Consider the following 16,236-nt stretch of genomic DNA (forward strand, 5'->3'; position numbering starts at 1 on the left):
TATCCTTGTCCCCAAAATTGTTTTTTGATATTCCATTTTTTGAAAAAGATATTTTAAAATGTACTAAAATATATTTAAATTTTTAAAATGCTCATAAGTTATAAATAAATTAAAATTTCAAAAGAAAGCTTATATAATATTCTTCTACAACAAAAAATTATAAGTAAAAAATAATGTAAAATAAAATAATTATTTTAAATTAAACCTGCAAGACAGTTCAAGTCCAAACTTTTGTACTTATTAGGTATTGTGCATTATGAAAATAGTAAAAAAAAAAAATTTTCATTAAAGATGACAACACAAAATTTTCATAAATATAATAACAAAACATTCAATGTTTATAATCATTACAGTATACCGACGCCTTAATTATGTCATACTCAAAAACTTAAAAGTTAGAAGTACGATGGTGTCAGAAATAGCAATATTATTGACATGAAATAAAGTTATAATTAGTTTTAGATTATGTTTGTAGGTGATATCCTATTAACTACTTCTAAACTTCTAGGAAAGGTGGGGAAGACAAATTTATTATCACTGCATAAAAAAATGTTTTCATTATCATGACTGTAAGACTTATAAGTTTAAGACTGTCCAGGTTGTTATTATTATTTTTTCCTACTTTTATAATTCTTACTGTTCATAATATATTATTTATTTTTAATATTTACATAATGTATTAAAAGAAATCGAACCCGTTTTTAAAATAGGTTTATTTCAGGTAAAGAATCAATTTTTTATTGTAAATTTATAACACAAAATCTCTAAGAAACAAATCATTAACATAATTATACTAAAAAAGTGGGTACCTCGGTGTTAATAGTTGCACCAATGCATCAGTTATTTGATTTAAAAAGGCACTGAAGCGATTAAACACTAAAGTAATAACATTATTAATATTAAATAAACAGCAATAATGTAATATTGTTGTATATCAATTATGTATTTTAGATAAACTTTCAAAAATATAATTTTAAATGTATTTTTAAGTTTTAATTTTGGCCAGGTTCTTACATCTGGCAACCACCATTAATTTTTAATCATAATTTTTTGTTATACAGGTCCTATTGTCAGTGCTTTAACCAACAAATACGGATGTCGTGTAGTGTGTATGGCAGGCAGTGTCATCGCATCCATAGCCTTTGCGCTCAGTACACTATCACCAAACGTCAATGTCTTGATGCTCACTTATGGTTTTATGGGTGGTAAGTTATACAATATATTGTCTGGCTACCTCTAAAAATGTTGGTAGCTGGACAGGTAATAATGTACTAGCCGTGTATGTAATCTGTCGGCCTGTGATAACCTAACCTAATTGAGTAAAGATTGTTACATTGCCTTGTTTATAGGTGGTACGACATCCCACCTCAACGGACATCAGCTATCGTCATATCAAAAAATATATATGATTACTCTAAAAAAAAAAATTAGCCCATGGTTAAAATAATTGTTTAGGACAAAAGGTATGTTAGGACAATTTTTAAGTATCAATTAATTGTTTTGTTTTGTTTTTTTTTTATCCCCATTTAATTAGATTTGTTTGATACAATTCACTTTCTTAAATTTTTAAAAGTTTTTTTATACTTGCAAAACCTAAGTCATTAGGAGAGTATTTATTCTTACAATGATTACTTTATATTTATTTTGATTCATTGAATTTCCAATGCTATTGGTCGAGTCTCCACATTATGTACTTTTTTTTTTACTTTTATTTATACCTTATAAATATTTAACAACAAATATGTCAGTAATATCACAACTTAGAATTACAAACACAAAACTGATTATTAAAAAATAAGTAATTTTAAATAATTTTGTATGAATGTGATTGTCATGTTTATAAATTAAAAAAAGTTATTTTTTTGAGAAATCATGTATATTTTTGGCGCACACACTTAATATTTAATTTTTAATGACCATTAAAAAAAAATTACTTTTTAGATTTGAACAGTTATTCTCTGTTAATATAATATAGCTTATAATTTAATTTAAATGTAATGTACATACACAATTTGTTAACTAAATATTCTTTGCACGAAAATAAGAATTTATTTTACTTAATAGTCTGAAAAAAAATCGCAGGGTTTTAGGATGAGAGAAGTAGAAGCATATTTCTGTTGATTTTTAGAACTTGTGTTATAAATAACAATAATTAAGTTATTGTTTAATCAAACTTTAATTTGTTGTAAGGTACTCAAAATTTACATGTTAAAGTTATTTGTTGTGTATTCAAATACAATATATTTTCAGTATGTACAATTATAAGTGAGATTATTTGCATACAAAGCATGTTTGTGTTAATTTAGGAAATCGCATATAAGTCTTCATTTTTATTATGAATTACAGTGACTATATTCTGTTCTATGAGAGAACATGTCACAACACAACACCCTGCCATAGGAGAACTGGTTTCGATCGTAGGCTAACTCGGGAGGATGCGGGAGCCGGCAATAGAATATAGATTCACATCAATGTATATAGGATAAGTGCTAAAAAGTATACAAGAAAGTACATTAATTGGAAGTTTCCATTATTAGGAAATGTTTGTAAATAGTTTGTCTAATTTAATATTAATTAAATTTAAACTATTTAATGTTGAAATACCATTATGAGCATTTCTGTGCAAAAATATTTAAAGATCTTAAGATTTTGAATTATAATATTTCTAACTTAAGGAGGACGCCAAATCTGCATGTATTGTGCCTCTGTCATACAACATACCATATTTATATTTTTAGCTTCAAGATTAGAGTGAATTGGCTTATTATCAAACTTAAAGGTGAGAATATTGTCTATGGCACCCTCATAGGATTGTATTGATATTTCAATTTTAAAGTGAGTTATAACTAAGTAAAATATTATTATTTTAAAATGCTCTTAATTCACATTTAAAAATAAATATTAAAAGCCTATGAGTAGTTGTTGTATAGGCCTAAATAATATTATTTCCTTTAAAGTGACTTCAGCTCAATTCATTCCAAGTCCAAAGCTTACAACACAAAATTGTTTCTGTTGAACTCTATTTTGTGAGAATGCTGGATTTTAATTCTCTTAATGAATATATGAAACCAAAAATGTACTTACTTCAAATAAAACATTAATTCTATAATTTCCCTTAAATTGCACAATGTTTTTAATTCTATGATTCAAATGTACAATGAAATTTATTTCTTATTAATTATTTTTTTATTAATAAATAAATTAGTGTGTACGCCAATAAATTACTAATAACTAATAAGTAATAATATTTTTAGACTGTTAATATATAAAAAAATGAATTGTCTATGGAAGATGTATATATCAGACCAGCTTTAATAGTTACTACCATATATTTTTTGTTAGTTTTATAAATAATTCATTTTTCCTTCCATTATTTAATTATTTTTCAACTATTTATTTTTGTTAAATAGAAAATAATTCTGTAAATATAAGAATTATGGGTAGGTAATTATAAGTTAAAGTTATAAATTTATTGCCTACAAATATTTTATTAAGAATGCATTTTTACTTAACTTACATAATTGTTTTAATATGGTTAAATATATAATAAGCAGGCTTAAGATTTATGTGCACTATAATATAATAAAATATGCAATGAGTTAACCAATATTTTCCAAACTATCATTAAGTGAAAGCAAAGTTTCTTATAATTGAAATTGAAATAAGTTACTTTTTATGTAAACAAAACCATTTTTATCAGTCTTGATTTTAAATAATTGCATTGCATTTTTTAAATATGTTATTTCATTTTTTTCGTCAAAGACAAAATCAATGATTTTAAGATAATTGAAAATTAAATTATTGAAATAAGACAAGCGTTTTAACATGACTTTTATTTAAACTTACCATAAAATATGCTAAGTAAAAAATAAATCATATTTATTAGTATGAAGCAATTAGTGGACATAGCTAATTAAATTTCTCAAGACACAAAAATAGCACAGCAATGCATATTAATTGTAGCCCTAGTGGAATCAATTATGTACCACTATTAATTTATTTCATTTGAAATGTGTTAAATATCATACTTCTTATAGATGAATTTTTTCAATTATAGGATCAATTAATGTTAGGATTCATAACCGGCTAAAATTATTTTTGATGCATTTCTTAAAGAAATTTTGATTAAAAAAATTCAATATTAGACATACTACTCTAATTTTAGAAATTCATTCTATTCAAAGTTCAGTATTAATTAGGAATAGCCAACTGACTTAATATTCATTAAGTGTTAAAGATGTTCTATTATTTTTTATTGATTTTCTCACTTCAAATATTGTGTAAAACCAAGTTGAAGTGGATTAAAACTAATTCAATTGCTTTTATTATTAAAATATGATTGAGTGTAGCAAATACTGATTTAAAGTAAATCGTAGTTTATAAATATATTTTTTAATTTTATATTATACTATATTATAAAAACCTTGAATCACCACTGATTGAAAAATATAGGACTAAAGTATTGTTTCATCAAGTTTGCCGTTTTTATGTATTAAATAAGCATTAAGTAATAATAATAATTGTCAAAAACAACTTTTACTTTTAATATTTATCTATACATCATGTATAAACACACAGACATATATATTACATATATACTTTAAGATATTAATATAACTACATGTTTTTATTTAATATAAGTAATACCTATAATGTGTTGTAATATTAATTTAATATTATTTAATTTTTTAATAGTTCATATAATATATTGTATTTAGGTTTAGCATGTTTAAGTCGGGTAATATGTGGATGCTTGTGGTTTTATCAAGCTGTTTTTCTAAAATGTCTTTAAAATTATATAAATTAATTTAGATTACCTTACATTGACCAATTAAATTTTCAAAAAAAAATACTTCAATTAAAAAATAATGTTTTTTAGGTATTGGATTTGGACTTATCTATTTGCCAGCTGTAGTATGTGTTGGATACTACTTTGAAACAAAGCGATCATTGGCCACCGGTATTGCTGTATGTGGTTCTGGTTTTGGTACCTTTGCTTTTGCACCCCTTGCCACTATGCTTCTCAAAAACTTTGATTGGAAAGTCTCAAATTTGATACTTGCTGGGATGATTTTGTCGTGTGCCGTAAGTTTCTTCTTGGTTCATCTGTTCTACTATTTTTATTTAACTGCATACTGTTAGATGTACATCTTAATATTTTATTTTTATTTCAGTTGTTTGGTGCTTTAATGAAGCCTCTAGAATATCCAAATGAAGGCTGTAAACCATTACTCCAAAGAATGGCAGATGAAAAGCGCATGCAAATGGAACGTGGTTCGATAGGTGGATCATATTTCATTGTACAACTTAAAGATGGGTCATTAGAAAAAAGACAAAAGTTACCACTAAACATTGATCCTGGAGTTCATTCAAGTTTTAACTTAGATGAATTGGTAGGTGGCACTGGATCTCCTATGACACCAATACCAACCATGGCAGTTTTACCTACAATTAAAGAAGTAAAAGCTCCAGAACAGAGTGGATCTAGCAATAGTTCTAGCAATGCTGGAAGTGGAGAATTTAAATCTGATAAAAAAGACAATAAAATAGAAAACTCAAAACCAGAAGTACCTGAACAAAATGGTGAATCAAATGGAAATGGAGAGTTGACTGAAGTGAAGGCCGCCATTCCAAGAAATGCTTCTCAACCTGCATTTACTACACACGTTCAAGGTTTACCAAAAAATGGCTCAGTACCATTTTTCGACCGTATTCGAAAAACAAGTGCCAGCGAACGTTACCGACCTACTTTGGGGCCCATAAAAGTGTCTCGACCTAATCTCAGTTCAAATGGAGATATTCGTAAATCTATACATTTAAGATTATCAAATGTATCAATACTTGGTAGTAAAAACAATAACGCCGAAGATATGTGGTCAAATGTTAGTGTTTCAATAACTTATCTATTTATAAATAAATAGTATATTATACACTATCTGCCGAGAGAATATAATTCTACAGTTTTCTTGGAATAGTTATCTTGCATTAGAAATTTACTGATTTCATTTTCTGTGTGCTTGATTCTCTCGGGTGATGGCATATCAATATATTTTATATTTAGAAATAAAATTTATTTCATATAACTTTGAACCCATGAACAAAATTAAACTTAACTGTTTTTACTTTTCAAATGTTCAGGTGGATACAGACAGTATTGGATACACTTCATCTAAAACAAGCATAAGAGGAAAAGAAACAGTTCGTCCAATGTCCAGAAAAGATATCTTTTACTCGGGTAGTGTTTTGAATTTACCCGAATACCGATCACAAAAATCACTTGCCAGTTATCGCCAAAGTATTTTGTCGTTACCAAAATCCATGATGAAAGATAACGATAAAGATGATGATGACGAAATAGACGGTCTGTTTGATATGAACTACTTTTAAGGTGAAAGAACACCACTGAATTGTTGATTATATATTGCAGAAGGTTGCTGTCCATTTTTACCAGAATCTATTAACTCTGTATTGTCTTCGATGATGGACACAAGTTTACTTAAAGATCCTGTGTTTATGATAATTGGCATCAGCAATGTATTTGGCATGGCTGGACTTTATGTACCTTTTGTGTATTTAGTAGATGCTGCCAAAGAATCTGTGAGTTTTGATAGTTCATTATACAATAAATAATTATTGGCATACCCAAGATTTTTCTTTTATCAAATTAAATTGTCTTTATATGATAAATTTTTAGAGTTCACATATCGATTCAAGTCAAGCATCATTTCTCCTGTCTATTATTGGTATAACCAATACCATTGGGCGCGTAGTTTGTGGTTTTGTAGCCGATTTCCCTTGGGTTGATTCGCTGTTCCTCAATAATGTATGTTTATTAATCAGTACAGCTGCTGTTGCTGCAACTCCTTTCTGTGTCACCTACACTCATTATGTTATAATGGCAGTCTTCTTTGGAATTGCAGTCTGTGAGTATTAATTAATCAACATATAAGCACAAATTAATCATTTTGATAAAATATTTTATTTATTATGTTTTAGCTGGCTACATATCATTAACATCCATCATTCTTGTGGATCTATTGGGTCTGGACAAGCTTACAAATGCCTTTGGTCTTTTGATATTATTCCGTGGGGCGGCCGCAATTATTGGATCACCATTAGCTGGTGCAGTATATGACTATACAAAATCATATGACTGGCCATTCTTTATGGCTGCTGTATTCTTCCTGTTGTCTGCAATAACTAGTTTTATGGCAGCTCCGTTAAAACGTTATTTGGACCAGAGACAGATGGCCCTGCCTCAAGACGACGATGATGCGCTGACTCCAATCGATGAAGATGATGAAGAAGACGATGAAGAGGATGAAAACACACACCATCATCATCACCAGGTCCCAACTATCATTGAAACAGCTCCTACCCCTAATAAACCACCATTGCAAGAAATAAAGCAGATAGAGTCTGTGGTTTAAATTTAATAAAAACTCTTAATTTTATTTTTTTTTACTTAAAAATATACGTCAACTAATTTTATAAGCATTTACATTTACACAATTTTTTTTTTCTATATTTAGCTATTCTCAAATAATAAACTATGAGGAATATTTTTAAATATGTAAATAATTGTTTTATTTCTTAATAATAAAAATATTTCCATGTTAGTTATCAACTATAAGTATGCCCAAATGTAGATGAACATTATTGTGTAAATAATAATAATTAAGAAACTTTTGACTAATTTAAACATTGAATTATATAAGTATTTTTTTATTTTCTCTTAATGTACTTTAAAAAAGTAATTTTACAATGAAAAAAATATGTGTAGAGTTATATATTTAAATTATGATTATTTTTAAGAGCGTAGGCACACCAGATTGCCACTTAAAACACATGTAGAAGCTGTGATAACTTCTTGATTTATATTTTTATCTAAGGGGCATTTAAGTTGATAGGAGACACTACATTTGTTTTAACAGGTTTTACGAACTTGCGTGTTTTACTTTAATATTAAACGTATACTTTTAATACATTTCAATTTGCTTTTGTAAATAATAATATAATAATTTTGAAAACCATATTATTTTAGTAAATAATTATATTTATTATAAAAGAATACCAGTTATTATTATCATTTTATTTTCATTATTACATATATATTTTTTTTTTGTTTTTTAAATAGAATTTTGAAAAATGAAAACCACTATATATATCAAAAAGAAAAAATTTACAAAAAAATAAATAACTTTTTGTGTATTTATTTTTCATTGCTTGTCTGTGACTTTTTATCCAGCTTCGGTTTGAATTTCACGTACAGCAAAAACATTCCTAATGTTGCAAATGTAGCACAGGAAATCTATATATAACAGATTAACAGAGGCTAAAGTATATAATTTGATCATGATCTAATTCAGCATTTATAATGTATAATACTTAAAAAAAGTTCATCTGATGTAATTTGGGCTTCTCAAGTATACTTCTACATTTGAGTATTAAAAATTTAGTGATTTGGCAGAACAATCATACGTTTGGCTTGAGGGCTGTTGTGTTTTTCAAACCACATAGTTTGGTTTATTATGTTAGTACAATAGAACCTAATAAAACTATTATCTTTAAAATGTAAAACCATTTTTAATGTATAAATATCACAGAAACCAACAAAATTCGTCAAACATTAAAAATTCTGAAATTCTTGTAATAAAATCTTTAGATTTTAACTTTAATTTTAATCTCAAAGGTAGAATAGTTTGAAAATAACTTTTAGTTCAAGCCACAAGGTCTCTCATTATTTTTTCTTGCAAGAATTTAATAGATATTCAGAGCCACAAATCACATTCATTTTTTATGAAGGTTTGAATTTCAAATTTTTACGATTTTATCAAAATCGCAAATTAATTATACATAGGTTGATACTTAGGTAATGCTAATGGATTATCTTCGCTCATTATAGTTGTCATTGTATAACAACGATGATGCTTAGAATTATTTATTTTAATAAACTTCGACTTATTAGCCATGACAGTGTATCAATTAAATACGGCAAAATAATATTGCAAGATGTAAGCAAATGTTTAAGGGTAAACTACAGTAGGGTTTGTTCGGAATAACTGTTCAGCCCCTCCCAATAAAGAAATATTCAAAATGTTTGAATTTTAAAAACCTGTAAAAATTTAGGTATTCTTATTTTAACGATAAAAAATATCTTAAATTCCTGTACGTTAAAACGCTCTTGACGACACGCTGCATACTAATGGTTTACTTACATTCACTCGACCGTTTATAGTCGTTGTATTGAAATACTTTGAGAATCCCGTTAAAGGTTTTTCTTCTAGTTTGGTATCAGATGTCATTTTGTCTCGATTCGAAGGTATATTTTCTTACAATAGTGGACACTTTTGTACTGTATCAAATGAATATAAACGAAGTTTTCTCCTTTATAAAATGATATAACTATGATACACAGATGGACGATGAGATTCAATTTAGGATTCAGAGTGATGTGAGGTTCTAAAATATTAAAATCAAATACTTTGCTGAAATGAAAAATTAAGCGATTGACCGAGCATTATATCAGGATTACTCAACGATGACTGTAACGGCCACGACGGCGATGGACGCCATCATAGTAAAAAAAATTGAAGATACCATAAGACGATAGACGTATAATATAATATACGTCTATGGTCGTAGGTAGATACAGTGACATCATTTGAGTGTTGATAGGCGGGACCAACGATTTAAGCAGACCAATTTTTTCACCATATTTATCGTCGCAGTAAATATAAGAACCTATACACAAAATAATTTAAATACCTATCCAATATAACTATACAAATTATATACGCTGTTCTAATTTTAAGTTACATGTAACAATTGTACACTAATATAGTAATATTATAATGTAAATATTGTAAATACAGTCGAATGACCAAGAGGTTGGACCAAGCCTTTATTCCTAAATTCGATTTTGAAAAAAACTAATTCATGAAAAGATTTTAAATAGCAAAAATAACGGGTTAAAAATAGCGATCTAAAATGTGTACTTGTATTTGAGTATTGGCTACTAGATGTGGGGCGCTATCTCGCCTATAGAACGCCAAACAAGACAATTATTAAGCGCATACAGAGCGCGCCATGATGTCGGTGATCGGCGAAAAACTCGATTATACCACAAAATACGAGGTATCGCAAGTTCCTACACGAGGGTAGCAGATAAAAAGTTACACACGTAAATGATTCCTACACAAATGTAGAAATGAGATTTTGATATGTACCTGTACATTCCTACATGTCAGACAAATATATTATTATAATATACAATTATATTTCATTGTCATTTGTCATACACGACATTAAATTTTAAATTTTAAAATGTTAAAGCATTGAATTTCATGTCATTATATTTCATAATTGTAAAGAAAAATATTGTTTATATTTTATACGTTCTATAAACATTTTAAACTTGTTACAGAAAAATTCTGTATTTTATATAATATTAATTTATGAAATATAGTAATATATTTTATTGCCGGGTAAGAATTTTTACCTTTTTCTACCGTGTAGGACTGTAGGAACTTACATTATGTGTATAATAAATAATAATATATATAATACTTTTATTGGTTACCTTATCCCTTCACTCGACGAAAACACACAGGTCGTAAAATCATGAAAGGTACAAACTTATTTTTTTGTTCACTCATTTTTACACTTGAAATGATATGGTATTATTACAGAATAGACTAAATCTATGTTCTGTGCGGTATTACTTCAAGATTATAATATGGCATTAATGCATTATTTCAATAACGTTTTCAAAATGTAATTTTATAATTTTATTACCTAGTTCTATTTTACATTTTCATTACACCCATATAGGTACCTACTTATGTGTAACACATCTTTGAAAAACAATATCTTTACTAATTTAGTTCATAATTAAACCTACTAAATTTCAATCGAGAACTATTATTCTAAAGTTCAGTGCGTGATGAACTTATTCGATTACGTCGATCACCATCACCACATCGTATCAATTTCTAAAAAAAAAACAACAATAAGGTGTTTTAATTGAATAATATACTGTGTATGTGCGTTTAATTTCTGTACTAGTTTTTGCGTTTGTCGGTTCACGAATCTTCCAGCGATCGATAGCAGCCGATGGCGCGAGAATATTAACAGTGGAGCGGATTGGCAGTATTAGCGACTGGAAATTTATGACCGACACCCTCCGGACGCTGGTTGATGGTGGACATAACGTCACCTTATTCATACCATTCATCGAAGTTAACCGAGAAAACTACACGAAAGTGGACATATTTTACGCGTTGTGGAAAATCCAAAACTTTGCAGAAATAAATACAATGATAAACAGATGGATTAATCTGACGGGGAATATGGACATGATGATAACAATGTGTAGGGATATGTGTCATGTGTGACAAGGTCTACAAGAATGACCGAATGAGAGAAGTGTTGGACTCAAATCACTCGTTTGATCGTTACGACTTAGTCATCATAGAACCGTATGCCTCGGACTGCGTTTCGTACTTGGCGACGAGATTGAACTTGCCTCAGACAGAGGCGCAACTAGGAGGGTGGTTGGGGGTGCTACCGCACCCCCAGATCAAAATCACCAAAAATTTAAAAATCATATGAAAAAAGATTTTTTTTATTTGATGTTTTTAGTCGAAACACAAATTGGGCATTTGGCATTTGTTTATTAAAAATCATATTATAGTGTACACGTATTACGCTGCCTAATAGTTGTCATTATCTAAACCCATTTGTACGACTTCAATAAAATATTTCGTTTCCTTATATTGATGTGATCTGTAAAGTATGTTAACTATTATAAATTTCAAAATGTTGAATATTTTTAATTTGAATGAAAAAAAAACAAAAAAAACAATCACTTTATAGAAGATGAATGTATTGATAATCCTGGAACCTCTTGTTAAAGTTCATCTTGTGAATTGAATGAAAATATTATAGCAGCACTTCCAGGTATCTATAATCTATATAGTAAAATAATTTAAGGCGCTCAGCGCAATAGTGGCCCATTTCACTATAAGGATTACATTTTTATTTTTATTGAAAACAATATTTATACCAAAGTAAGCCAATTTTACATTTATGATTTATATTTACTGAACATTTTAAACAATTATGTATCGTTACTTACTTTTTTTTAGTTTTTATGAAATAGGTTAGGTAGGGTAGGTTGGGGGGGGGGAGAGGGCGTAACCCCCCGCGGGTCTGCTCCTCTGCATAATTTTAGCACCCAAAGTATTTGGCCTCTAGTTGCACCTTTGGGCCCTCAGATCTACGTTACGGGGTCGCCAATGGTCCACTTCGTTATGGAATACTCCATGACCGGACACAATATGTAGAATCTCTCCACGGTTTCTTACATCTTTGCCCGTCATGCGCCCATGCCGTCCCCGAGAAGTTCGTACAGAGATTGGTCAACACTGCTATGTTGGCTTATTGCGTGATCATAAAAGAGTACACCGAATCAATTTTGAAATACACCGAACCGAAAGAGTACGATTCTATTAACTCTTCACCCGGCGTCTATATAGTGTTTGTAAACAAACATTTCATAATAGTTCCAATCCGAACCCCGTTCCGCCGAATGTCATCAATATCGGCGGAATACATCTGCGTGAACTCAAGAACTGACCGCAAGTAAATATAGTGCACTAGAGCAGAATATGCCATATAGGTATAATACTTAGCACCTAAGTACCTACTAGATTTACCTTGGTAATTTAATTTAAAATAATACATGGCTGAGCATCTTTTAACACTGAAAAGGTTATATATATACTATATAGGTACATTTTATGAATTATATTATAATTTATAAATTATAATATATTATTATCCACTATGGAGTAATCGTTATAAGTTCCCGTCCACACGGACTTCCTCGAGTCTCGTGGAATACTTCTGCTATCTGCGAAAGGCTGCAAAGATTTGTTACTAGACTCATGATTTATGACGTTGAAATAGATTGTTTGAAATAAAATAACATTATTACCATAGATTATAGGTATAATATAATATTCAAAATTTCAAACATATTGTCGTAGCTATATCGTTTAATGAAAAATTGTGAGCTTAGGAGTCTTGTACCAATGTAACAAAAATACATTTAAAATTAGTCAGACCTTAAGTATAAAAAAAAATTGCAGTATATAACTATACACCCCCCCCCTCACAAAGTGGTTGGAAATTTTTCGTTTGATTATTGATACTAAAACAATGATGTTTTTTATTAAATGAGTATAGTTTAATGAAGTACCTAATAGAATATGACACATAAACCTATTAATTATTATACTACTAGACAAGAACTGTGAACCAATAACAACAGCATTACGAGAGGCGTAACAACATTACGCAGTGATGTAGGCTGTCTTGAAGACAAAATACAATAATCTATACATCTATATATTTTATACCGTGCGTACGAGTAATCGAGTAACCAAATGTTGTTCTCTTTCCATACATGCATTGCTTGTCTGTAGCATAAGGTCTATGGATATGGTCTAAGCCCTAAGGTCATGGTTCATATAAATATAAGCCATTATTAATTTCAGGATGTATTAGAAGTTAGAACTCATCGAACAATCACCCCTCGGGGTAATCTATTTCACTTTTGGTTCGTCCATCAAAATGTCATCACTGCCTGTACACCTAGAACAAGCGTTAATAAATGTACTAGTGATTTTTAATTTTGGTTTTTTCCCGCACTTCTAAACATTTTTTACTTTTGATCCCCCTAAGCATTAGCTAGATTTAATTCCTACCAAAAAAGATGCTGAAGTAGAAAATTGAGAATTTTTAGTACCTCAAAAGGTGCAGATGAGTAATTACACCCACGGAAAAAAAATTATGAAATCATTATACATTTATTGCTCCACTCAGAATCTAAAAATAAACTTAATAGTATAATATATAACAATACTATAATTCACTATATTTTACTAGGTACATTAAAAACGCTAAAATCACATCAAAAGTATTCAAGCATCAACCGATATCGCCAGCAGAATCTGTTGTTTACTGCCTTACTTGACAGATTATGTACTTAGTCACAAAGGAGCGGCGCACATGAAATCTTATTCGTTTAATCTAAAGTGGTATCAATTTTACTTACTGTACGTGTTGACATTTGTGTTGATTTGTATTTCCTCAGTTTTATTGGTCACCCACAAAATTGTGTTATCCTTACTTAAACATATTTTGAGTATGTCGAGAAACGAGAAAGGAAAGGTCGAATAGAAAACGGATTTTGTAAAAAGAAACGTACATGTACTTAACTTCGTTTTTTCACCGTCTTCATAGTATTGTTTAGATAATAGTATAGGTTAAGTAGGTATAGTGTTTTGAAAGTTCTTTTAAAAACTGAACTTATATTCAAGTCACCAATCAAAAGAGTTCACGTGACCCATACAATAAAATTATAAAAGCGTTCAACAATAGTATAGTTTTATTATTGTAGTTCAAAAAGACTACTGTAGAGGCTTGAATTTTTCTCTAAATAATAATTATCATTTGTGACATATTTATTTAAAAATATTTTGGCTTTTTTGTGATATCCACAGATTTTTGTAATTAAAGAGCTAGAAAATGTATTACAAGGTTCATCAAAAGTTTTTCTTACAGCAATTTTACTACTAAAATACATACAAAATACACAAGTCACATTTTTTTTAAACTTTAATAGTTCAATAATTATTCGAAACACGTTAAAACCACAACAATTTGAAAGTAAATTATTTTGTAGTTAATTTTCGCTCACAGGTGTACAGCTACATACATTTTTATGTGATAGCTGAAATTAAAACTATATAGACATTGGGACTTGGGAGCATTCAAATTTCAAATGCTTAAAAAGATACAGTACAAGTGGCTCTGCTGAACATTTGGCGAGGTGTAGGGTACTGTAATATGGACGTGATGAACTCGAAATCAATAATATGAAACCATTGTATACATAAAACGATTCTAGGTAAAGACAGTCTGTCAACCTATATTACTACCTAAGTTTATGATATTGTCGCTATTAAAGTAATTTATTTTACTATATAAGTACTTGTTAGAGTTGAAATAATTATTGCCAAAAAATGCATTTTAAAAACGTTATTGTATGTGTACAAAACGTAATAATGAACGTAAAAAGTTTCAATTACCCTTGAATAATATTTTTAAGTTAGAACAAAATAACTAAAATTGTTATTCTTCTTTTAAATATTTGAATTCCATCCAAATTTGATCTTAAAATATCAGATATCTATGAGAAATAGAAAATTACTTATAGCAATATAATAGTACCTATATAATAAAATCTTCTTAGAAATATGACTAACTTGAAATTTCCGCTCATAGTCGTTTTTCATTTTTTTTTCAAATTCAAGTTTATCCATTCTCTAGGTATATCATTAAAGTTAAAATTACCTACTCAATAACGCAGAGTAACATTTCTAGCTTTTTATTTTTATACGTAGTACAGAATGCGCGCATATTTGAGTGCATATTTAATTTCCAGATGTTCATAAATTAATTTGGGGATCAGGTATCTGTAAAATTTAAGGTAATTAAAAGGAATGATGCATTCATAGACCTTATACTCAATATATGTGTATACTTAGTATAAGGTCTATGGATGCATTTAAGATCTGGGGCCTTGATATTTTACTCAGGCACAAGCTGCGTTTTCTCTAAACATCCCCAATTCTGCTTGAACTAGTAAATGCCCAAATCAAAGTTATTATACAACTCCTTTCAAAAATTTGACCTTGAGATATTTATTTAGTATTTTTAAGCATGGTCGTGTAATAGATTATAATTATAATTGAATAAATTAGATTATTAGAACTTCCGTTCTGTTAACTGTGGGAAACAATACTAAACAATATAAAGACTAGCTATGTGACTATGTACCTACCTATCAAAATAAGCCAACCATTAATATACTATATAGTGTTTAAATTTTAAATATATACCTAGATAATATAAAAGTATTTGTTTATAGTAGAAAATTAAATTAATTATTTATTATAAATTAAATGCAAGCTAAATGCATTTTCGAAAAGTATCAAGCGAGTTAAGTAAATACAATATTTATATATGTAGTTTTAAATTACTTTTAACTATTTAAATAGTATCTTTAAACCCTCTTATTTATAATACCCAAAAACAGTGGGTTCTGCTTTATGTGATCACTTCTCTGTAGGTAATTTTGATTCTATTAACTGGTTGGTTCTATAA

The 16,236-nt window shown here is 28.7% G+C and overlaps 2 protein-coding genes across 7 annotated transcripts in view; one reads left to right on the top strand and one right to left on the bottom strand.

Moving 5' to 3' along the window:
• LOC111029185 (monocarboxylate transporter 1) overlaps positions 1 to 8,033 on the top strand; it is a 68,100-nt gene extending 60,067 nt beyond the window's left edge. For 5 of the 6 annotated variants that reach the window (XM_022308089.1, XM_022308091.1, XM_022308092.1 and 2 more), the window contains exons 3-9: positions 1,062 to 1,205; positions 4,880 to 5,085; positions 5,175 to 5,882; positions 6,139 to 6,361; positions 6,428 to 6,597; positions 6,695 to 6,923; positions 6,997 to 7,430. In XM_022308089.1, the coding sequence (XP_022163781.1) occupies positions 1,062 to 1,205; positions 4,880 to 5,085; positions 5,175 to 5,882; positions 6,139 to 6,361; positions 6,428 to 6,597; positions 6,695 to 6,923; positions 6,997 to 7,430 (2,114 nt within the window). Of the gene's footprint in view, positions 1 to 1,061; positions 1,206 to 4,879; positions 5,086 to 5,174; positions 5,883 to 6,138; positions 6,362 to 6,427; positions 6,598 to 6,694; positions 6,924 to 6,996 lie in introns of all 6 variants that reach the window. The other variant, XM_022308088.1, reaches the window with a different exon arrangement.
• A 124-nt stretch (positions 8,034 to 8,157) lies between these two features.
• On the bottom strand, positions 8,158 to 10,295 carry LOC111029181 (up-regulated during skeletal muscle growth protein 5-like). The gene is made up of 2 exons (XM_022308076.1): positions 9,219 to 10,295; positions 8,158 to 8,311 (listed from the first exon to the last, which is right to left on the bottom strand). Exons 1-2 carry the CDS (start codon positions 9,303 to 9,305, stop codon positions 8,213 to 8,215), a joined length of 186 nt encoding a protein of 61 aa, XP_022163768.1. The 5' UTR covers positions 9,306 to 10,295; the 3' UTR covers positions 8,158 to 8,212.
• Positions 10,296 to 16,236: the final 5,941 nt, after the last annotated feature.

This window comes from Myzus persicae, unplaced genomic scaffold (genome assembly GCF_001856785.1).
Source record: "Myzus persicae strain clone G006 unplaced genomic scaffold, MPER_G0061.0, whole genome shotgun sequence".
NCBI lineage: Eukaryota > Metazoa > Arthropoda > Insecta > Hemiptera > Aphididae > Myzus > Myzus persicae.

Bases quoted from the DNA above. Each gene is read 5' to 3' on its own strand.
- LOC111029181 (XM_022308076.1), bottom strand. From the start codon at position 9,305: ATGACATCTGATACCAAACTAGAAGAAAAACCTTTAACGGGATTCTCA. The intron at 8,312-9,218 runs GTAAGTAAACCA...TGTTATATATAG, and splicing joins CTATAAACGGTCGAGTGAAT to ATTTCCTGTGCTACATTTGC.